Source organism: Medicago sativa, chromosome 8 (assembly GCF_051527215.1).
Source record: "Medicago sativa cultivar Bolivia chromosome 8, Bolivia_mono, whole genome shotgun sequence".
Lineage (NCBI taxonomy): Eukaryota > Viridiplantae > Streptophyta > Magnoliopsida > Fabales > Fabaceae > Medicago > Medicago sativa.
In genome coordinates this window covers 59,025,871-59,050,015 of record NC_140756.1, presented here as the reverse complement: position 1 = coordinate 59,050,015, position 24,145 = coordinate 59,025,871, and the positions used below count along the sequence as shown (strand labels likewise).

Below are 24,145 nucleotides of genomic sequence, written 5' to 3'. Positions count from 1 at the left end.
ATTAATTGTGTTGATTTCAATGGTAAAAGTAATATCATTTACTAAAATACCCCTATTAATTGTAGTTAGTGGAGTAGTTAAGTTGGATGAAATTCAATAAATAAGGGTATAATAATGGAAAAAAATAATAAATTTTGCCTTGGTATTCTAAAGTGACAATTATTTTGAGAAAAATAAAAAATGCTAAAGAGACAATTATTGTGAGACGGAGGGAGTATTTCATTACTTTGTAGGACACTATGAAGTCTGAAGTGTAGCCAGGATAAAAATATATGTACCTTGGCCGTTGAAATTAATATTCTTAACAACAGAAAATAACAAAAATGAAGATATGGATGTACTGTACCACTCTCCCTGCAAAACGATCCTAACCTCTCTTATTGTTTTTGTTTCACGTGGCTTAAAGTTAGACAACAATTGTTTGGAAGAAAAAAAACTAGAAGAAACAATGTTTTTTTTTTTTTAGTTAAATATAACGACTTTTTTATAATGACTTTTTTTTTAAGGAACTTTTTTATAATGACTTTCTTAAGCACAATCTCAAAATTTAATATATCTGGGCACTCATACAAATAAAATAAAAAGAGAAAATACTTAAATAATGTGATCAAATTATATCTTTTGAATGTTTTCAATTGTGTGTGCATGTGCCTCCAACCATTTTTATTTGGAATTGTACTCATATAAGATAAGATATAAGATTTGCTCAGCTCACTCAAAGATGTGCTTGAAGAGTCTTCTCATAGAAGCAACGTTAGAGTGTCCTAATTAAAGAACATGAGATGGCTCAATGCATATCTGAACAAAAATAATTTTAAACTCAATTGTTTTAATTAAAATTAATTGTACAAAATCGATTCACTTTTAAATCTATTATCGTCACATTACAATAAAAAACACACTAAAATATCTATTTTAACCTTGCAATATATCCTAATTGAGGAAAAACATTTTATAATAATTAAAATGTAAGAATAAAGAGAATATTTCTGTTCAAAATAAATAAATAAATAAATAAATAAAGAGCATATATAATAATTGTGGGTTGCTTTCAATGTAAATTTTGGATGGTTATAGCTTATTTTCATATGTTATAGCTGGTGAAAGCAACTTATAACATATAAAAAAACAATTTAATTTTATCTTTGGGTTATGATAGAAGACACCTTTTGTGAAGGTGTCTTTTATCAAGTTACTCTATGAGCTTTTGCGAAAAGACACCAACTTACTTTTATGAAGGTGTCTTTTAGCAAAATTATAACTAAAAAGTGAAAATCACACCTTAAGGTGTTGCTTGATAAAAGACACCACCAAAGGGTGTCTTGTAACATAACCCTATATCTTTTGCTATAGATATCATAAAACAAACTTTTTACTATAATAAAAGTAGCTTATATGCTCATGCATAAGTGCTTATTATAGCAATCACTTGTGTTATAAGCTATAAATAAGTTGATTAAGTAAATAAAACCTTAGTCAAAAACAACTTCTGGTCCCAAAAATCCGGACAAGTGCAATATTCCCTTCCTACTGTCACAAAGATATGGTAGTACTGATGACATACATAAGTCTTCCTAATTGATTAACAAACTTTTCGTGTACCATGTGCTTCAAATCAAGAGATAAAAACTGTTAAAAAGGGACAGCTATAAAGGTGTATGTACAAAAGCCACACTGAAAAATTATTAAGTTGCATTCAAAGGAGGAAACAAAGAGTTTTATTATGGGCGTTGTTGAATTTCTTAGACCCTTTGTTGAGAGGAAAGCTTGGGATTATGTTGTTGTTTGGAAATATGGAAATGATCCAACTAGGTACTCAAAACCCATTTTGTTATTCATTTGCATGTAAATTGCTATGAAACATAGATACTCCTCGGATTAGACGTGTCCTGATGTCATTTTCTCAAGTTATTATTGTTGTCGACGTGTCCATGTTCCGTGTCGTGTCTAGTGTCCGTGTTTGAGTCTATACTTCACAGGTAAATTTTTTTGATCCAATTTTTCTCTTGTGTAGGTTTATTGAGTGGTTAGGTTGTTGCTGTTGTGGTGGAAACATTGAGAAGGTGAAGTTGAAAGAGGAAATTTGTGAAGAATATCATTTGGCTTCCATTTGTAGGGATACCCTTTTTCATCATCAAGTTAAAACCAAGACTTGTGAGGCTCTTGCTAAGCTTCCTTTTACAATGTCTCTTTACTCTAGGTCTTACTCTTTCTCTCTTTAATTGTTTGCATTGAATATCAATTTTCTATATTTAATCATTGAAAGGAAATTCTAAGGAAAAGTATTTGATCTACAGTATCCATGCAGAGGTAGCAATATCACAGCAACCAAGATGGCTTATCCATGAGGTAAATTAATTTTTGTGTGGAAATCAGCTTAATTAAGAACTTATATCATAAGTGTTTATCATATAATTGATTTTTAACTGTTAATGTTTTGACAGGACTCAGTTGGAACACAAGTTTTAATCCCTATTATTGGCGGTCTTGTTGAGCTTTTCACTGCTAAGCATGTAAGATACAAATTTTAATACTTATTGGCATTACCTTCTGTTCTAAAATGATTGTAAATTTTAAAATTAATCAAGTGTTTATCTTTCTCAGATCCCAGAAGAATGATTGTAAATTTTAAAATTAATCAAGTGTTTATCTTTCTCAGATCCCAGAAGATATAAATACCGTGAAGTTCATATCAGCACATTGTTGTATCTCTATAAAGCAAGAAGCCATATCGGCACATAGCTACGCCAACATGAACTTCAATTTTAGCATGGAAGGACACTTCAGTGAATCTAATCCTTCAACTGAGCACTTATCATTTGATTCAAACCATGGATGCTTGATTCCTCTTGAATATTTGAATCAACCACTTAAAAGCCACAGACGCAATAAAATTTCAGCGAAACATCGGTGTAGTTCGAGTGTCGATTGTGGAAATGGCGAAGAAAATAAAGAAAATATTGTAAAGGAGCCTCAAGAGAAAGTGTATCATGCTAAAAATCTTATCACAGAGAGGAATAGGAGGAACAGAATAAAACAAGGGCTTTTTATTCTAAGGTCTTTAGTCCCTAATATAACCAAGGTATATCTAAATTGTTTAACATTATAGCATGAATGTAATACTTTTCACTATTAATTTTGCACAAGTACCTGTTTGGTTGACGGTGAGTTTGCCAGAAATACATTGGACCACCATGATTTTGGTAAAAGTTATACTGTAAAGCTTCAAGAAAATTACGGTGTCTGCTTTATATCGTCAAATTGACTATTGATCTGAACATGCACTATGTGTCTAATCCTCTCAATTTTGGCAGATGGACAGAGTAGCGATTCTTGAGGATGCGATTGAATATATAATGGAATTGCAGAGGCAAGAGAAAGAATTTCAAGAAGAGGTCAAGGCTTTAGAAGTTGAGGACTGTGGGAAGAGCACACTACTACAAATAAGAGTGCAAAAAGACAAAGAACTTGCAGAAGGAACCAGAAACCTACCTCTCACCGATCTTAATCAAAGTTCGTCTGATTCCACTAGAAAGACACGGATGGAGGTACACAAAATGCGCATAATAACAGTTTCGTTGTTTTTTATTAAGTCATGGATCATGAAACTGAATTTTATTGCATCTTTTCTTGGAAACCTAATATAATCTTTTAATATTTTCGTAGTTGCAAGTAGAAGTGAATCACGTCGGCGGAAAAGATTTCATGATTAAATTGTGCTGTGAGCAGAAGCAAGGTGTGTTTTCAAGGTTGATGGAAGCAATAGATTCATTTGGACTGCATGTGTTAAGTGCAAACATAACAACATTTGATGGCAAAGTTCTGAACATTATTATGGTTGAGGTAAGGGTCTAAATCCTATTAGTTAAGTGCATAAATATACTATAAATAAGAATCACCATGAAAAATCATGAGCTAGTTTAGTTTGGTTTTATCTTGGTTCTAAAATCCCACACCAAATCATACTTTTTACATTCCAGATTGAGTATTTAAATTAGACAGGAAATCCACTTGTAACTTCCTTCCAAAGAATGATTAGGCTATGTTTGGCAAGACAAACTGGCTAGCTTGTAACAAATAGCTTATAGAATATGAGTTCGTATGATCAAAATAGTGCTATTTTCGTAACAGTCTTTCTTTAAGATCTTAAAGTGCTTTCTTTTCTCACGCTTATAACAATATTTGAGATGCCATTTCAAGTAGTATTTGAGCTTATAGCTTACATCGGATCATTTTTACCCTCACTATCTTAATAAAAAAAAATTAAATATTAATTAAAAATATTTTTAAGTCATTTTATATTTATCAGTTAGTTCAATGACTGATTTAATTAACCGAATACTTCAAATCGAATATATAGCTTATCCACTATCTACAATAATCTCATTCATTATCAACAAGCTTATCTTCTACTTTTTTACCAAACAGAGCCGTAGACAATTTTGAAAAACTAGAGATTTCATTCATGGAAACTAAATGTTATCTCCATATTTAAAGACTAGGTTGATCAAAACTATCTCCCTGTTTCATTGATTCTCTATCCCATCCGTAAGTTCATAAGATTCCCTTTCTATTGTAACGAGGTTAAATTTTGTCCCAGGCAACTGTGCAGGATATTCACCCGAAGTAAATCAGAGAGTATTTGATGCAGAAAACAAGGTAACGATAGACAAAGCAATTATGAAGTTGAGGAAAATGGTGGTGCCGTTATTATCTATAAACTCGCTGGCTGAAAAATTGGTTATTATATGTAAATAGTAACACAACAACTTCATAGAAAAAGTTGGACTAGAGACATAAATTGAATATTCATTTTTTCTTGGATTTATGAACAGCAACCGACTATTTCCTTACAATGATTATGCTACAAAGCTGTATTGTATGATTGATCTTTTAGTGCTTGCGAGCCTGCTAAAATTGCAAAAAGACGCCAAATAAAAAATGTGGCGGAATTTAGAATCGAAAATAGGCCACCATATCACTATAAAAACTACTTATATTTTGATCAACACTTTACACCTAATGTACATTTAAGAATTTCAAATCTTCTCAATCCAACAAAGGTAAGAGATCTCTATTACTAATGATTAATGAGTAACCTCAAAAACTTATCTTTTTACAAGCTGCCATCATCCCCTAGTATTAAAAAACGAAATGAGAAACTAAATAGAACAAAAATTGGAGGGAGAAAAGAGTTTAAGTAATGCTTTTATACAGTTTCGATTCGAGCTCAAATTCTTATCAGTTAATACCAAAAGCATGCTGTAATATGATCCCGCAGTTCAAGGCCTCCGGTAGGAGAATTCTGTGAAATTCATTACTCCAACTTGAATGTGCCTATTTGTTGAGTGTCAAATTATGCAGTTCTTTTTTCTTATTCAGCACTGTTTCTATGCTTATTGAAAGCTCTTGATTCTGACTCGGTACTTGAACCACTGTGCATCCATGCATGATGGGATCTCGAATGTTCTCTTGAAACACTGGATTCTCTACTGTATGTTGATAATTCAGAATCAGCATAGCTGCCATTGCCCATCATCCTGAATAGCATGATGTCTTTGTCATACTGTCCAGAATCATAAACAGTGCTCTGACCATATTTCACCCCGTTTGATAAATCGAATACTTCATCTCCAGTGTCTAATGCTCTTACCACCTGGAATTATATCATGCAACTATATGATATTAGACATTCAAGAACAAGCTTATTAAGTCTGAAGTAATGTGATTTACGCTTAAATATTTTTCATCTGGCCAAATCGAGGTTTGAAGATAAAATCAATTTTGTCATTCTTACCTGATATGGCCAAATAACGTTTGACAAGATCAAAATTTATTATGATATTTTCCACCGTGAAAAAACATACACTAATTGAAACATACATGTATTTTATAATCACCTGAGACATACGAGGTCGTTTAGGAGCTGAGTGACGAACACAAGCTGCAGCTGCCTCTATCATTCTGAACATTTCACTCTCCACGTAGTGTTTTTCTAGTCTTGGGTCTACTAATTCACCAAACTCGCGTGTCTCAAAAGCATGGATAAGTTGTGGTCGAGCCTGTGGGCACAGGACAATCTCATAAGAAAAACAGAATACTAGTGTTTATATAAATATATTTGAACAAAGTAGAAATAAGCTGAAAACAACTTATGGAGGTGTCGTAAGTTGTTTTCGCACACTCTTCCAAACAGTCTCTTAAATGCTTATGTATAACTTCAGAAGAAAAAATTAAAATAAGGGTGTAGTTTCTTACCCACTCAACCAAACTCTCATCTCCCAATGGCCTACTTTCATCAACTGGTTTTCTTCCGGTTACAAGCTCAAGGAGGACAACCCCAAATGAGAAAACATCTGATCTATCCGTTAATTTTCCGCTTGTTGCGTACTCTGGAGCCATGTACCTGCAAATAGAAGCCATAAATTGTTTGTTTATTAGTTTAGCGATTTCATTAGCCATCGGTAGAGAAGTTTTTGTGGCAAATATATATTATTAAACTATATATCTATGGATCCAAGATAACTTGAGCCAGGATCTCATTGAAATTGAAATCTACCTTATCTTTAAAGTAGCATTATGTTATGTGCAAATTTAAACTCGCCAACCCAAAACATTAACAAAGTTTTATTTTACTAAATGGTTCTGCAAAATGTTTTGAAGTAAATGTCCGCAACCATGATCTGGACTGCATGATATCTCCCTGGCTGCAGTTAAGGTTTGCATCTATCGTATTTCACTTTGATTCTTCGCAACATGTAGTATTGCAACTGTGACAATTATCTCAATTAAAATCTTGGGTGCTTGTTACCATAACCAAATATATTGGTGAAAACATTTGAATTAACTCACTTGAAAATGTATTTCCTTCTTCAAACTAGAAATTTACGACAAAATATTCAGTTGTTAAAATTTCCAATCCAATTTCTTTTCTAAGGTACACCTCTTTAAAGGACCATATACATTAGTGTCTATTATTTATGTTAAGAGTCATAGAATCCTACCCAAAGGTACCCATAACCCTGGTTGATACATGCGTATTGGCAGCATCAGCTAGCTTTGCAAGTCCGAAATCTGCAACCTTTGTTAAAAACAAGGGTGAATTAACAATTGGCATCAAGATTCAAGAATTCGCATTTGGATCGATTATGTTTTGATTAAAAAAAAAATACAACAAAACAAGGTGTGCATATATATACCTGTGCTTCAAAAGCATCATCCAATAGTATGTTGGCGGATTTAATATCTCTGTGAATAATCTTTTGGCTGCCTAGAGATACATAAAATACTTTAGTTATTCATACAAAATGCAAACATATCATATTAATTGTGCAATTCAGTTTTTCTTAGTAAATTTTAAAAATCATATATGTATTCAACTATAAAAACATGTGATCCAATAATAAAACTGCAAAATAAACTTACAGTCCTCATGCAGATATGCCAGGCCTTTTGCAGCACCAATAGCTATCTTTAGCCTCTTGTCCCAAGCCAACACTGGCATTCCACTTCCTGCAATAACACACATATAAAGCACCAAATCACATATAAAGAAAAATATATACAACGACAAGAAAAATATACATTATAATTTACGCCTAATGACTAACTCAATCTCACAAAACCGATTTGTAAGATGAGAACTACCAGACTATTTATGTCATCTCTAAACGATGTGAGACTATAACCATCCTCACACACCCAACACAATAAAGATGCATAAGATTACAATGAATCAGTCCAAACTTAGGGTGGGAAGCAACTAAGGCGGCTTTCGAACATATATAAACTCTATTTTCTTAATTTTTGTAAGTAAAATAAAGGGAAACTCACATTACCATGCAAGTGATGATGAAGATTTCCATTAGGAACAAACTCATAGATAAGCACTCTTTGCTCCTCAGATATACAATAACCAACCAACGATACCAAATGCCGATGATGAACACGGCTAATGATTTCCACTTCGGCCCTGAACTCCCTATCTCCCTGCCCGCTACCAGCCTTAAGAGTCTTGACTGCCACTTCTTTTCCATCCTTCAGCCAACCCTTGTAAACACACCCAAATCCTCCTTGCCCTATCACATTTTGACTAGAAAATGCGTTGGTTATTTCCATTACCATGTCATAAGTAAAAGCTATCTGAGCACTTATTGGCTGCGCCGGATCTAAAGGACCTCCTCCTCCTAAGGGCTTCGTGCTGCGTCCTTCAACGTTCACATTGCCATAGATGTTTCCAAGGGAAGGTTGCTGTACATAGTAATGTCCATTAGCACCTGATAGCCAATATCAGGTTTTAATCAGGATACACTATGCAATCAATAAAAAAACTTAGGATAGTGCTGAAAATGTTTTAATATATCTTTAAACACATAAATAATTGTGTTTAAGGTTTTAAATTTCAGACTGCGTTTAGTTATCAGACCGAAAGCATGAGATTATGAGTAACCGTAATTGCTACCAGATTATACTTCCAAGGTTTTATAATATGGTCGCAGTTAAAGATTTTAAAAAAGGTCTGAGGGCATAACATGACTTTGACTGAGACTACTTCAGCTGAACTTGATCAGTTGATTGTGTTTCTCCACAATAACAAAGGTCCTGATGCGACTGTTAGTGCAACCATAGTTTAAAACCATGGAAGTATAGTCTGATAATTTAAAACCAGACTATACTTGATATTGAAAAAAAATGCTGACGAGGGCGTGACCTAGTCGCGAGTTGTTAATGGTAATTTAAAATCATAACAACAATATAAAAATGTGTCTACTGTCTATAACATTGGCGTTTATGCAGGTATAAGTGGGAAGGTTTTAAATTTCAATCCACAGCTGCAATATAATGGTTATAAATATTTTTACAACAACATCACAAGTGTAATCGCAATTGTGTAATTTAAAAACATGACTGCGAAATTCAAATGTAACAGGGAAATGAATAACTATAAAATTGAGACAAAATAATTACTTGATTTAACGTGGAAGCTACCAGGGGGTGGTATATAGGGTCCAACATATGCATCCCCTTTCGCTTTCTTCTTCCTAAAAGCAAAAAAAACAGCTGCCGCAACTATGGCGACAACCAAAACTGCGGCAACAGCATAACCAGCTATTTCACCGGGCGTGTGGCCAGAGGAATGAGAACTCCCTGATTTTGCATGCATGGCTTTATGTGGCGAATCCTTCGAGGACGTAGAAGAAGAAGACGAAGAAGAAGAAGAAGAAGAAGATGAAGAAGAAGAAGAAGAAGATGATGATGATGGTGATGGTGATGGTGATGGTGATGGTGATGATGATGATGATGAAGATGTAGAAGATTTCTCCGGGGGAGGCAATGACGGAGGTGGTTGTTTACGGGGAGAATTAGGAGATGATAAAGCAGAAGCAGAATATTGTGCATTGGGCATTGGTGGCGGAGGAGGTGAAGCTGGAGGTGGAGATAACAACGGAGGTGGCGGTGATGGTGGTGGAGGTGAGTTTGGTGGTGGAGAGGGTGGCGGTGGTGACGGTAGTGGTGGTGACGGTGGTGGAGGTAAAACTTTAGGCGGTGAACGAGACTTTGGTGGTGGTGGCGAGTGTGACGGAGAACTTTCCGGAGGCTCAGGCTTAGATGGTGATGGAGCTTTATCCTTGCCTTTATCCTTATCATCCTTTTTTTTGCCAAAATCTTTCTTATTTTCAAATAAAGGTAAAAATGGAGAAGAAAAAGATAAAAGAGAAGATGATGAAGAAGAAGAAACCTTGCTATTACTGTTGAGATTTGGAGCCATAACAAGATGATTTTTCTCGCAACGAATTGCGAGAAAATTATAAAAATGGAACAGAAACAGTTTGTTTTTTTGAAAAAGTTTTTTATGAAAATGATGAAAATGTTTTATGTTATGGAAAGAAAATCATTAAAACTGGGTTTTGAGAAAGAACAATTATAACTGAAGATATTTTTTGTTCAGACATTGGATTATTGGTCGAACTGCGCAAGTTCTGCCGTTAACAGAACAGAATTGCCAGCTCAGATGGAATAGAAATAGATTTTGTTTGTTCTTCTCAGAATTGAATGATGCAACAAAAATGAAAAAAGAAAAAAAGAAAAAATTGTTGGTTTTTGCAAAATCTTGATAACTAGTCCTATAATCTCTCTGTGTTGTATGGTTTCTTAATTTTAGGTAAAAAGAGAGACATACATAGATTTTGTTTTTACGTTTTTTGTGTGTGATTAGATTCTTGCTATGTTTCTTTGGGTTCGTTAAGAGGACAAGTGTTATTCTTCTCCTTCAATCTTGGTTTGCCGCGCAATTTTACCCGATTCATGCATGCACTCCTAACTTTGCAAATTCAATTTGCTGCTAGATAAATGTCTAAGAAATATAAAATAGTTTTTAAAATTTATCATGAATTAATTTTTTTGTTTAGTGACTAAAAATTCAACTTTTAATGTGAATAAATGGGATGTCAGGATTTGATCTCCGAACCCTATATATTATGCAATCTCCCTACCATTTGAACGAAACTCACAAAATATTTATCATAAAATTTTACTAAGATTTAAATGAAGATATTGTGCGTACTTTCATGTAAATTTGTTTTAATATGTTTGTTGTCTAGTATTTTTTATATTTATCAATAGTAAATATTTATCTTATTTATCAGTAACAAATATTTGTTCTGTATTTTTTTATATTTATTAACAAAAAAAAAAAATTCCGTTGACATCAAGTGTACATCAAATATCAACCGTTAAAATTAATAAATCATATGATCACTATAAAAATTGGATATTGGAACACAGCACACCCTTTCTCCTTCCTCATAGTAGTTTTTTCTTCTTCAACAATGAAACTTGTCATTTCGTTTACTGTGGTTTGAGATCCATTCTGTCCTCAACAATCTCACTTCTACCATCACTTTATGCCTTCATTGGTTCAAGACCTAAATGTTTTTAGTGTTCGATCAACCTCCTAATGTGACAACAAATTTTTCTATGGATGAAAAATCATGATATTCAATAAATTTTATGAATCCAAAGTAATTAAAAAAAAAATCAATTTATCTTTTAATCCATTTTAGCATTTCTTTTCATAATCATGGAAAATTGTATGGGTATTGTGCTATATATGATTATAACTGCATCAATTGAAGTCTTCTATTTTATACTCATATTGCAATTATGATTGTTTCGAGCATTCAATACTTTCAATTGCAACTAGATCCTTTGATTTCTGATCTGTCCACAAACAACCCTTTGGTTGTTGTTTGTAAACTAACTGAAAGGCTGTAGTTGGTGTAGATGAAATGCTTTAACGAGATCCCCGGTGATGTGTTCCTTCCGTTGCTTTTGTGGATATAATTTAAAGGTTTAGATGCAATTTTAGTCCTCTTATTTTAATGTTTAAACTTTTAATCCCCTTATTTCAAAACTCATCTTTTTTTTATTCCTAGACTTATCATAATTTTTTAATTCCCCTCAATTTTGTATGATGTGGCTTCATATAAGTGATGTGGCATGTTGACTTGGACAAAAATTAAATATATTAATAATTAATTTTTATAACTTCAAAATTTGAATTAAAATTATTTCTTCATAAAAAATTAAACTTTTCTTTTTTTTACTTGTATAAAAATATCTTTCAATTAAAACAATTAATATCTAAAAATTTCTTGACCCCCAAAATCATCATCTCGGGTGAAAAAAGAAGAAACCACTTTCATCATCTGCAGTAAGGGCGCCTAGCGCCCACAACCCGAGAGTTGGCGCCTCAGGTGCCTGTTCCTGGCGCCTAACGCCCACATATAGGTGTTTTTCACTCATTTTCTTTCCGAACTGGGTCTTGGTATAAACATGAAAGTTGTAGGTATGGATGTTAGATCTCCAATGTCTTTGGTCTCACCTCAAGAGGACATCCACAACGTGAGTTATGATCAAAATACTACACAGGAGTCAGCACGGCCATGCGATCTGCCTAGGTTCAAAAAAACCAATCTTTCCACCATTCTCTGTACCGAATTAGATTTAGGTCTCTTCATGAAAGATGTAGATAAAGGTGTTAGATTTGATTTACCATTGGATGGAATCCATTAGTCCCTCAATGTTAGGTGGTATTTCAAAAGAATCTCAAAATGAGTCATTGCAGAATATGACAATGGTGGAGATAAAGGCTTCAAATGACTGTTATGAAAAAAGCAACTCCACAGGGTCATCAAAATTGTGGAAATTTAGACAAAACTTGAATCTTCGAAGTAACAGCGACCATAAGGATTCTTTAGTTTTATTGAATGCTTCGGCTACAACAAATTCCAAAAAGCCAAAGGTAGAAAACATTGTCAATAAAAAGAGGAAGGATGAAAAACACAAAAATGGATTATCAGATTACGAGAAGTTGTACGTGTCTAATAAAACAAGGAATGATAGCAACAAAAGAAGATCATTTTTGTCTTACAAACACCAGTTATTCGGGCTATTTACCAACATGAATGGATTGAGTAGGAACCTGCACCCCTTTTGAGTTTGAATTGTCGAGTTTTCTCATGTTGGGAGTACATATGATTTTTGACATAGTAGAATACTTTAATGTACATAAAATAAGCTAATTAGCAATAGGTTTTGTTTCCCTCATTATGAAAATCAAGAGTTCTAATTTCCTCACATGATAATGTAGAGTGAATGATCTAATGTTTGTTTGTATAATACACATTTTCATGTGTATCTCATTAAATAGAAACACGTGGTTAACATGTTTTTTAACTATATCCACTTAACTGGGAAGGAAACACGAAACATGACAAGGAATAAAAACCTTTGATTTCATCTAACACTCTCGTCACCCTAGTAGTATGTAAATTTATCCTTTAAGAGCATATTTGGTATTTTCAATAGAAGAACTATAAAAATTATGTATATTTTAATATAGAATTATATATTTGAAAATGTTTAGTGTGCCATCCATCACAAGTGTTCAACCTGACAACCTTATATGAAATTCAATTGAGTCAGTACTTAACATAATTTGTGTTTACAACAAGTTTCAAACCACTTATGTCTACCATTATATGGGTTTATAACAAAAATAATGGAACAACGAGTGTTCAATAATTGTAATTTACAACTTCTTTGTCCTTGTACATGTGTTTTCTACAATAGGTTTGTTTTCATCTTAGAAGAGAAAATGTTGCAGAGAGATACTAAAGAGGGAGTAAAAATTGATTACATAAAAAATCTAAAAGGTATACACATACTTTTAGTCCCTAAAAATATATTATTTTTTGACATTGAGCCCCTGTAAAAAATATTTTTGTTTCTTTTTGGTCCTGCAAATATACCACATTATGCTTTGATCATTCATGATTTATTTTAGTCTCAAACAAATATGTTAACCTTGAAATTGGTCCCTATATTATTCATTTTAGTGCTTATTTTGAGGGATTAAAATCAAATATTCAAAATTTACTAGGGCCAATTTGAATATGAATAAATTTTATACGGACTAAAACAAAAATATTATGGACTAAAAGCGATGTTTTTTTTAAATTTGCAAGGACAAAAATAAATATACAGGGAATGAACCAAATCTCCTGATATTTACATGGACTATTTGCATATTTGTGCACAAACAACAACATATAATTTTATTGGATAATATTAAGATGAATGAAATAAAGTGGTTCATAAAAAAAAAATATGTTGATGAATAAGCTAAAGAAAATATTCATATTACAAGTTTTATGATTATTACGTACTGAAGAAACTTTTTTTTTTCTCAGTTACATTTCATAAGAACACATTGTTTTCCTTTGTTACTAATAAAAAATTCAATAATAAAAAAAATATTTAAAGGTTAGCAGATCTGAGGTTCATATAAGCTAAACATATGTCGCTTATTTATAATCTTTAGAGAATGCAATATAGTATATTATATAGATAAAAAAGAAATTTGGAAAACAAAATATAAATAAGAAAATCATAAATACTATATAATAAAATTTCATACTTAAATAAAAAATTTGTATTCTCCTCTTCTTATCAATCATCCTATGCATTAGAATATTGTGGAAAAATGAGTGAAAAACATTTCGAGTTAATATATGTTCAACATGTTCCTCCTATTATCTTAATAAATCTATTTAGAGCATGTAACATTAACAACATATCCATTTTTTTTAGTAACATATCCTAATTTTATGTGTTCTTATAAAGATTTAATTACATGATTCTTTTAATATCTTTTTTAATATATATGTTATGTAATGACAATATTATCATTTAAATTTTTAAGACCTTTTCAAGTGAATGCCATTTTTTTTCTCAATTGTAGTTTTATTTTGTTTATTTAGTAACCAAAGAGTAAATCATAAATAAATAACGTATTTACTTAGTAGCAACTAACAAGCAAACACAAGGAGGTTGCACTTGCGTGTGTTTTGTTGCAATGCCTAGAAAACATAACAGTGGTCGAACAACTCACTAAAAGAGGGCAAATTGTTATAATTCCCAATCTAATTTCCTAATTTTAAAAACAAATAACTAAACCGTAACGCTTAAATTTGATAAGAAACAAATGTAAGGTATAACATAAAAAGACATTGGTAACTTCTGAACACTCTTTCACACCTTCCATGTGTAACTATGTCCTAAAATATCCAAGTTAACTGATTGTCGTTTAACAACCATAATCCATCATTTCGTTCTTGTTTGTTTATAAATATTTCAGATTTCATAATCACTTCCCACATTCAATTAACATTATACCAACACATCTCAAACTCATAATTGAAACAAAATGCAGAAAACAAACTCAAATATTGAGATCCTAAGAGTGCAAGCTCTATCAATTCTCTGCACACCCCACCCTTTTCTTGAATTTTCTGGCTTTGCTCCCATTCCAGATAAAGATGATCCAATTCTTTGCACAAAACAACAAATTAAGAACGACGCTCTTTTTGATTTTGATGGCTTTTCTCCCGTTCAAGATAAAGCTGATCCATTTTGTAGTACAAAACAACAAATTGACAACGATGCTTTTCTTGATTTTGATGGCTTTTCTTCAGCTGAAGATAAAGTGGATCCATATTATAGAACCAAAGAACAAATTCAAGACAATGATGAAGAAAATGTCGAAGAAGGGGAGTTTAGTTTTGCATGCACCAAAGTCCAAGGAATGCATATATTTGCCGATGAGATATTTGAAAATGGAAAAATACGACAAAAACCACATACTTTTGACCAATCTCTATTCATCTATCCCACCTCAAATAATAATGCCTCACATCTTCGACCACCACTAAAGAAGATCTTTATTAAGAATTCCGTAAATCGACACTCAATGCTAGGTGGTATTTCAAAAGAATCTCAAAATGAGTCATTGCAGAATATGACAATGGTGGAGATAAAGGCTTCAAATGAGTGTTATGAAAAAAGCAAATCCACAGGGTCATCAAAATTGTGGAAATTTAGACAATACATGAATATTCGAAGTAACAGCGACCATATGGATTCTTTAGTTTTATTGAATGCTTCGGCTACAAAAAATTCCAAAAAGCCAAAGGTAGAAAACATTGTCAATAAAAAGAGGAAGGATGAAAAACACAAAAATGGATTATCAGCTTACGAGAAGTTGTACGTGTCTAATAAAACGAGGAAGGATAGCAACAAAAGAAGATCATTTTTGCCTTACAAACACCATTTATTCGGGCTATTTACCAACATGAATGGATTGAGTAGGAACCTGCACCCCTTTTGAGTTTGAATTGTCGAGTTTTATCATGTTGGAAGTATATATGATTTTTGACATAGTAGAATACTTTAATGTACATAAAATAAGCTAATTAGCAATAGGTTTTGTTTCTCTCATTATGAAAACCAAGAGTTCTAATTTCCTCGCATGATAATGTAGAGTGAATGATCTAATGTTTGTTTATATAATACACATTTTCATGTGTATCTCATTAAATAGAAACACATGGTTAACATGTTTTTTAACTATATCCACTTAACTGGGAAGGAAACATGAAACATGACAAGGAATATAAACCTTTGATTTCATCTAACACTCTCGTCGCCCTAGTAGTATGTAAATTTATCCTTTAAGAGTATATTTGGTATTTTCAATAGAAGAACTATAAAAATTATATATATTTTAATATAGAATTATATATTTGAAAATGTTTAGTGCGCCATCCATCACAAGTGTTCTACCTGACAACCGTATATTAAATCAAATTGAGTTAGTACTTAACATAATCAGTGTTTACAACAAGTTTCAAACCACTTATGTCTAACATTATATGAGTTTATAGCAAAAATAATGGAAGAACGAGTGTTCAATAATTGTAATTTACAACTTCTTTGTCCTTGTACATGTGTTTTCTACAATAGGTTTGTTTTCATCTTAGAAGAGAAAATGTTCCAGAGAGTGTCATACCCTAATTTTGGACCTAAAAATACTAACTCAATTCTTCTTATCTTGCATTTCAAGTCATTTGATTTGTCTTTGATCAATTATATCTTTCTCTGCATTTTATTACTTGCAAAATTCACATAAAAGGGTATTTTAGTCATTTCCTATGTTAAAATTTCTTTCAGTCTTTGAAAAATGGTTTGAGTCCTTTCAAATAGTTTGAGTAAGTCTTTGTTTCCATTCTACATCAAAACCCATTTCAAAAATTGCATTTGAAGTCGTTTTGAGTCAGTTTAGCCCCTAGGGGCATTTTAGTCTTTTCATGTGTTAAAACCCTGTTTAAATTCTAAAAATTGTCTCTGAGTCTTTTAATTTTGCTTGTATAAGCTCTTGCTCTAATTTCCTGTTAAAAATCCATTTTAAAATTGCGTCTGAGTCATTTTGAGTCGTTTTAGTCCCTAGGGGCATTTTTGTCTTTTCACACGAAATTTCGGCAGAGAGAGGTTACTTTAAAGTACCTCATTTAGGTAATTGGTTCGTTTTAGTCCATTTTGTGTTTTTTATTGGTTTCACTTTACGTTGTTTTCAAATTTTTTGTGTTTTTTATTGGTTTCACTTTACGTTGTTTTCAAATTAAACTTTTTTTACATTTTAGTCCTTTTATTTTAACTTTGGTCCTCAAGTTTTTTTTATATTTTTAGTCCACTTTTTATATTTTATTTTGGGTCCTTTTACTTTTAAAATTTCTTGTCAAGTCCCAAATTTGTCAATTTTTGCAAAAAAGTCCATTTTCCATTTTTATTTTCAGTCCAGTCCTCAAGTTTTTTTTTTTATTTTCAATTTTAAGTTTTTTTATTATTTGCAGTTTAGTCCACAATTTCTATTTTTTTTGCAAAAAGGCCCTTAAGTCCAAAATTGGTCCAGTTTCGAATCAAAGCAGGTCCAGGGACACATGTCAACAAGCCATTGGCCACCAAGGCCACATGGCAGCCTATAAAAGGAGCCAGTTCATCAATGCAGGGTCAGAATCAATCCCAACGAGCCACATCACACAAACAGATTTCATATTCTCTCTCCATTCAGTTACGATCAAAAAGCAAAAAGTTCCAAGAACACAAAGAACAATTCTCAAACCCTAGAATTCCAGAAATCAATTTCATCATCAATTGGACAAATTCATTGCGATTCTCAGTGATTTGAATCATCATCATCGAATCACTTCCTCTGCAATTCGAGCCCAAATTCATCACAAATGCAATGAACTGGACGATCACAGAGGGTTTTTTTTTTGAGGTGAGAAGAAGAGAGACCGAAGCAATTTTGAACCAGTGAAGGAGAAGAAGAAGATAACCGATTTATTTTCGGTTCCAGAACTTACCAGAAGCTTCAACAAGGATCTTTTTTCGTTCGAATCTCCAAGTAAAACCAGGTAATCCTCAAAAAACCCCTTCGTTCTCATCGCAAAAGCTCAACGAAGATCCACAAACACAAATAAACGGTGAACCGAAGAAGAACTTCGAATAGATTCGAAGGACTTTGAAACGAAACCCTAAAGATGTGAATCTTCAAAGATTCACCGTTTATTTCACCAAACGAGGCTCATAATCGTCATCAGTGGGTAAAGTAGTTCGGTTTAGGGTTTCGTTTCAAGATATTAAAAAAACTTTTGAAAACGTTGAAACCAAACCCTAAAATTTAGATCTGCAAAAATTCACCGTTCGTTTTACAAAATTGAGTTCAAATTCATCATCAGCAGAGAAAATAACATAGATTAGAGACTCGTTTCAAAAGATTTCGAAGAGATTTGAAAGACTAAAACTTAAAGGTTTAAATTCCGATCTGCATAGATCTAAGCTTCGTTTGTAATTTCTGGTGTTTGATTCGTGTTTAGATTGAAAAATGAACGGTGAAAAGTTTTAGATCGTGAGGTTTTGGTGAGTCTAGGGCTTCGTCGTCACCGGCGGTGGTCAACTCCGCCGGAGAAGACGTCGGAAGATTTAGAGAGAGAACGAGAAAGCATGAGAGTAAGAGAGAGAAACACAAGGGACAAATGAATTTGGACCGGTCTTCTTGCTTTTATAGAGGAGTGAACCAAACCGGTTCATCTGAACCAGTTTGGTTCATCTCCAGACCGGTCTCATCTTCTTTGTCCCACCGTTTGATCTAGGGTTTGAATCCCTGGGTCAATCCTACGGCTCCTGTGTTTCCCTGCAACCCAGGATCCATGGACCTTTGAGCCTGGGCTTAGGTTTTTAGCTCCCTGCGTTTTTTTGCTAATTTTTGTGCTATTTTCATACTGTTTGTTTTATATTCACACCCCCTGTCTCATTAAAAATCTTATTAAAATTCCTAAAATTTTCCTATGTGTTTTAGTATATTTCTTGGTGTTTTTTTTTGAATGTTTTGCATAATAAAAAATTGATAAAAATGTGCATGATATTACTTGTGATTAGTTTGTTTTTCTTGAGAATTTTTGCTAAGGTTTTGATGTGATATTTTGTTAAAATAAAACATGTACTTGTTATGTAGTTTTGTGATGTGCTTGCCTCTGATTTGTATCTCTTTTCTACTGTTTGTGAATGTGATTTGTCAATTTCTTGTTTTACAAGTCATGTAATTACTTTAGTGTATGAATAAAGTGCCAAATATGTCTAAGACATGTCACAACTCTTGACTTGAGTGTGTTCTTCTAATCCTCATATTGTTAAGTATGATAAAACCTTTTAGAAAAGTTGACATGATGTGAGGATTATAGGTCATACACCTATCTTGATATTATGATAAGTTTTAGGAATATTTAGTTACTTTTAGGTTAAAATTTCATTACTTTTGCCTAGTTTTTTTTTAGTATTTCTTTTGCTTATAATTTTCAATTCCTATTATTCCTTATGCCACTAACCATTTCATTTCATGTTTCATTCATTCATAAGCATTCCATACTTCATCTCCTCCTTCACTTTATTTCTTGTACATTTAAATTTTTACCAAGACTTAGAATGTAACATTTAGGAATTCTTGTACTTTACTTTCATGCAATTTAAATACTTGCAAGACCATAGAATGTATCTAGGCCAATGATGTAAAGGACAATGGACTCTAATGATGTACACCGACACATGCACACACACCACTTTAGGTATATGGCTAGGATATGCATGTTTAGATGTATGTTTAGGATTGTATGTTTAGATGAATGCTTAGGCTTTACACTTAGAAAAACCTCTTTTCAAGAAAATATGAACAACATCACTCAAATTCTTTTTTCATAATAAACCTTGGGATCCAAAATCCCATTGTATTCTCTTTTATTTTCTTAATCAAATTTTAATGAATTTTAATCATACTTTGACTTTCATTTTGCAAAATAACTAATTCCACCTCACCTTTTTTTCAATCTTATGCCCTTGAGGCCTCTTTTCCTCATTCTTCAAATTCCAATTTTCAAACTTAAAATCAACCAACAAAAGCAAAAATATTTTTGAAAGAGAACTACGGTGGATTTGATCCCTTAAACGGGTACGTGGGCGAGTGTTCGTCTCGTGACACCATGATATACGCAAGAGAGGTTGCAACTTGGGAACCTTTTTAGAACCCGGTTACTATTTCCTAAAGCCCTAGTTTCACCGAACACCGTGTCCACCCATGACTCCTCGACTTTGAACTTCAACCCACCATGTTTTCTCCGAACTTGAATATAATCATGCATTCATGCATACATGCATACATGCATAAACTTTTTCCATGCATTGTTATCGAAGGGCTTAGACAAATTGAATTTGTAAACATTGTAGGAATGGGGAAGACTAAGTCCTACAAGTTCAAGGAAGTGGATTTGGCTAGTTTAAGAGATTTGGCACTCAAGATCGAGGATCCGACTGGTTTCCGACATCGTTACGGGGCTTTACTTACTATTCTCCAGACTAATGTGGATGAGAAGCTTGTACACACTCTAGTGCAATTCTATGATCGGGAGTATCGGTGCTTTACTTTTCCCGACTTTCAGTTGGTGCCTACTCTAGAGGCTTATTCTCACTTGATGGGTCTATCTATTGCTAAGGGGGTACCCTTCGCGGGACTTGAGAATCCTCCTACTCCATTGGTCATTGCTAAAGATCTATATCTCAAGACCACCGATGTCTCCAAGAATCTTGTCACTAAGGCTCGTATCCGAGGATTCACTTTGAAGTATCTACTTGAGAAAGCCAACCTCAAGACCACTTGTCAGGACACTCTCGGGGATATTCTTGCACTTCTCATCTATGGGCTTATTCTCTTTCCAAACCTTGATGACTTCGTGGACATGAATGCTATTATGATCTTTCACTCCAAGAATCTGGTTCCTACTTTGCTAGCTGACACATACCATGCTATTCACGATCGTTCCGGCAAGGGTCGTGGATACATTCTTTGTTGTATGCCTCTCCTCTATAGGTGGTTTATTCCACACCTTCCGAAGTCTTTCCACGACAATCCGGAGAATTGGTCTATTTCACAGAGGATTATGGCTCTCACTCCTAATGAAGTGGTTTGGTTCACTCCCGCTTCTAGAGTCAAGGAAATTATCTTTGGTGGTGGAAAGTTTCTTAATGTACCTCTTCATGGTACCCGGGGGGGAATCAACTATAACCCGGAGCTCGCATTACGACAATTTGGTTTCCCGATGAAAGGAAAGCCCATCAATCTTGCTACATCTCCTTACTTCTTCCACTACTCCAATGCTCCCACGGGAATAAGAGAGGACTTCATGGAAGCTTGGTCCAAACTCCGAAAGAAAGAGGTGAAGCATATGGGTATAAGGTCCGGTGTTGCTCATGAGGCCTATACACAGTGGGTGATAAACCAAGCTGAGGAAATTGGTATTCCTTACCCCTCTATGAGATATGTGTCTGCATCTATTCCTAGCATGCCTTTGCCTCTACTCCCACCTACCCAGGAGATGTATCAGGAGCATCTAGCTATGGAGAGTCGGGAGAAGCATCAGTGGAGGGTTAGATACTATGAGGCTGAGAACTTGATCATGACTTTGGATGGAAAGGATGAGCAGAAGACTCATGAGGTGATGACACTGAAGAAAGAGTTAGCTAAGGCTAAGAGAGAGATTGAAGAGAAGGATAGGTTGCTTATGAGAGACTCTAAGAGGGCTAGGGGTGCCCGTGACTTCTATGCACGATACTGCAGCTATGAGTCTGAGTCTGAGGATGATGCTTCCACTTCTTATGCATGAGGATCTCCATTTCCTATTGTTATTTCCACTTGTTTATGTTGTTTTACATTTCAAAGTCTATCCCTTGGCTTAGCATTTCAAAGGGAATCGTCTTGTAGAACTATATGTTGGTTGTTTTATTTCCCGTTTATGTTAATTGTTTTTTAGTAATGTTTACAAACTTCTAATTTGTCTAAAACCCTTCGATAACATAAAAAGAGTCTTTTTGCATATGCATTAACACGTTGCATGCATCATATGCATTCATTGGTCACAAAAAGCTTCTCTCGTGCTCATTGCCTCCTGGTTTTGTCCGCCGCAGTCTGAAAAGTGGCTCGTGCTCGCAAAGTTTACCAACCAGATAGAGTTCATCAAACAAGATTTCACAAGAGAAGAATCATGGCTAACTTTGAAGAAGAAAATGCTCAGCTCCGTGCCGAATTGGCTGCTATGAAAGAAGACTTGGCTAAGGCTCATGACGCTATGTCCACCATGATGGCTGCACAAGAACAACCAGTCACATCTATTCCAGTTTCTACTGAAGCAATTCCGTCTATCCCACTGTCTACTGTGGCTTCTGATGCTCGTTTTGTTATGCCCAATGGGCGTCCTTATGGGCTCTCAGCTTTCTATTCTCCTAATGCTGCTGCTGGTGTCTCTGGTTTTGCTGGTCAAGGACAGATCCCCGTATCCACCTCTATGCCTCAAGTGGCTACTGTTGTTACCGATCCTGTTGTCCACACTGTGCAATAGGTAATTGATGTTGATACTCCGCGCGGACAAGACCCTGTAATGGAGGCTATGAAACAACAGTTAAGAGAATTGGCTAGAGAACTCCGTGAGGTCAAGGCTAGCCGTGGAAACAATGTCTCTGCTAAGGCCCGTGATCTATGCTTGGTATCCCGGTTTGAGATCCCTAAGAAATTCAAGGTGCCGGATTTTGACAAATACAATGGATCTTCCTGTCCACAAAGCCATGTCATTCGGTACGTCCGGAAGATGGCCAATTATGCAGATAATGATGCACTGATGATACACTGCTTCCAAGACAGCCTAGCAGAAGATGCGGCAGATTGGTACACTGGTTTGAGCAAAGATAATATCCATACTTTCGAGGATCTTGCTGCTGCTTTTGAAAGTCATTATGAGTTCAACACCCGTTTGAAGCCAAATAGGGACTCTCTTAAGTCCTTGTCTCAGAAATCGGATGAAACCTTCCGTGAGTATGCCCAGAGATGGAGAGGGGCAGCTGCCCGTGTTTCTCCTCGACTCGATGAGGAAGAATTAACACAGACATTCCTGAAGACTCTGAAGAAGGAATATAAGGAAAGAATGATAGTCTCTGCTCCAAACAACTTCTCTGACATGGTTACCATGGGAACTCGTCTAGAAGAGGCTGTCAGAGAGGGTATCATTGTTCTTGAAAAGGGTGAATCTTCAGCCAGTGCACCAAAGAAGTACGGTAATGGCCATCATAAGAGGAAAGAATCCGAAATAGGGATGGTATCTGGTAATCTGTCTACACCTGTTAATGCTACTCAATTACCTTTGCCCTATCAATACATGCAGTACTCTCAACATCCTTTCTTCCCGCCATTCTATCAGCAATATCCTCTGCCACCGGGTCAACCACCAGTGCCCGTTAACGCCATTGCTCAGCAAGTGCAACACCAGCCTCCTGCTCAGCAACAGCAGCAGCAACAACAGGGTCCTCGGCCCAAGACTTACTTTCCACCGATACCTATGCGATATGCTGAGCTGCTCCCAACCTTACTTGCTAAGGGACACTGCGTCACGAGGCCAGGCAAGCCTCCGCCTACACCATTGCCTCCCAGGTTCCGACAGGATCTTACATGTGAATTCCATCAGGGTGCTCAAGGCCACGATGTTGAAGGTTGCTATGCTCTGAAATATATTGTGAAAGACCTGATAGAAAAAGGACGGTTGACTTTTGAAAATAGTGTTCCTCATGTTCTTGACAATCCACTTCCAAACCATGCTACTGTTAACATGATCGAGGCTTTTGAAAAAGTCCCTGTTCCCCAAGAGGATCCCATGTTGGATGTCCGCAATGTTGTTACTCCCTTGGTACCGCTACATGTCAAACTTTGCCAAGCTTCTTTGTTTAATCACGATCATGCTTCTTGTTCAGAATGTATTCAAAATCCTATGGGTTGTGGTGTGGTGCAAGATGTTATACAGAGCCTGATGGATGACAAGCACTTGATTGCCAGTGATGTTTGTGTGATTTTGCCAGTGTTTCATGATTCTCATGCTGAAAGTGCATCTAAGACAAGGAATGTTGAACCCTTAGTGATCAGGTTACCTGGTCCAGTATCTTACGCCTCTACAAAAGCAATCCCTTACAAGTACAATGCAACCATGATTGAGAATGGAGTGGAAGTGCCTCTGGTATCCCCAGCTACAGTTGATAATGTTGCGGAAGAAATTACAGCTCTGAGAAGCGGAAAAGTCCGTCCACCCTTGTTCCCAAAGAAGGTGGTTACGCCTATTGCCACAATAATTCCACCAGTTTCTCCTCCTATTGACAAGAA

General features: G+C 34.7%; 2 protein-coding genes across 2 annotated transcripts; one reads left to right on the top strand and one right to left on the bottom strand.

The window, feature by feature from the left end:
* The first annotated feature begins 1,723 nt into the window (after positions 1 to 1,723).
* On the top strand, positions 1,724 to 4,837 carry LOC146899990 (basic helix-loop-helix (bHLH) DNA-binding superfamily protein). Its single transcript, XM_085736891.1, has 8 exons — positions 1,724 to 1,812; positions 2,015 to 2,200; positions 2,298 to 2,349; positions 2,445 to 2,513; positions 2,660 to 3,082; positions 3,315 to 3,548; positions 3,667 to 3,843; positions 4,601 to 4,837. Exons 1-8 carry the CDS (start codon positions 1,724 to 1,726, stop codon positions 4,628 to 4,630), a joined length of 1,260 nt encoding a protein of 419 aa, XP_085593017.1. The 3' UTR covers positions 4,631 to 4,837.
* Positions 4,838 to 4,978: 141 nt separating this feature from the next.
* LOC146899989 (proline-rich receptor-like protein kinase PERK13) lies at positions 4,979 to 10,121 on the bottom strand. Its single transcript, XM_085734871.1, has 8 exons — positions 8,968 to 10,121; positions 7,839 to 8,276; positions 7,426 to 7,512; positions 7,200 to 7,270; positions 7,005 to 7,081; positions 6,259 to 6,406; positions 5,901 to 6,062; positions 4,979 to 5,656 (listed from the first exon to the last, which is right to left on the bottom strand). The coding sequence occupies exons 1-8, from the start codon at positions 9,767 to 9,769 to the stop codon at positions 5,375 to 5,377; spliced, it is 2,067 nt and encodes a 688-aa protein (XP_085590997.1). The 5' UTR covers positions 9,770 to 10,121; the 3' UTR covers positions 4,979 to 5,374.
* Between the last annotated feature and the right edge of the window lie 14,024 nt (positions 10,122 to 24,145).

Coding starts and splice junctions, on each gene's coding strand:
- LOC146899990 (XM_085736891.1), top strand. CDS start 1,724: ATGGGCGTTGTTGAATTTCTTAGACCCTTTGTTGAGAGGAAAGCTTGG. Junction 2,514..2,659: donor AGCTTTTCACTGCTAAGCAT/GTAAGATACAAA, acceptor TATCTTTCTCAG/ATCCCAGAAGATATAAATAC. Junction 3,844..4,600: donor TGAACATTATTATGGTTGAG/GTAAGGGTCTAA, acceptor ATTTTGTCCCAG/GCAACTGTGCAGGATATTCA.
- LOC146899989 (XM_085734871.1), bottom strand. CDS start 9,769: ATGGCTCCAAATCTCAACAGTAATAGCAAGGTTTCTTCTTCTTCATCA. Junction 7,082..7,199: donor ATGATGCTTTTGAAGCACAG/GTATATATATGC, acceptor TTTTTAACAAAG/GTTGCAGATTTCGGACTTGC. Junction 6,407..7,004: donor AGGGTTATGGGTACCTTTGG/GTAGGATTCTAT, acceptor TTCTATTTGCAG/GTACATGGCTCCAGAGTACG.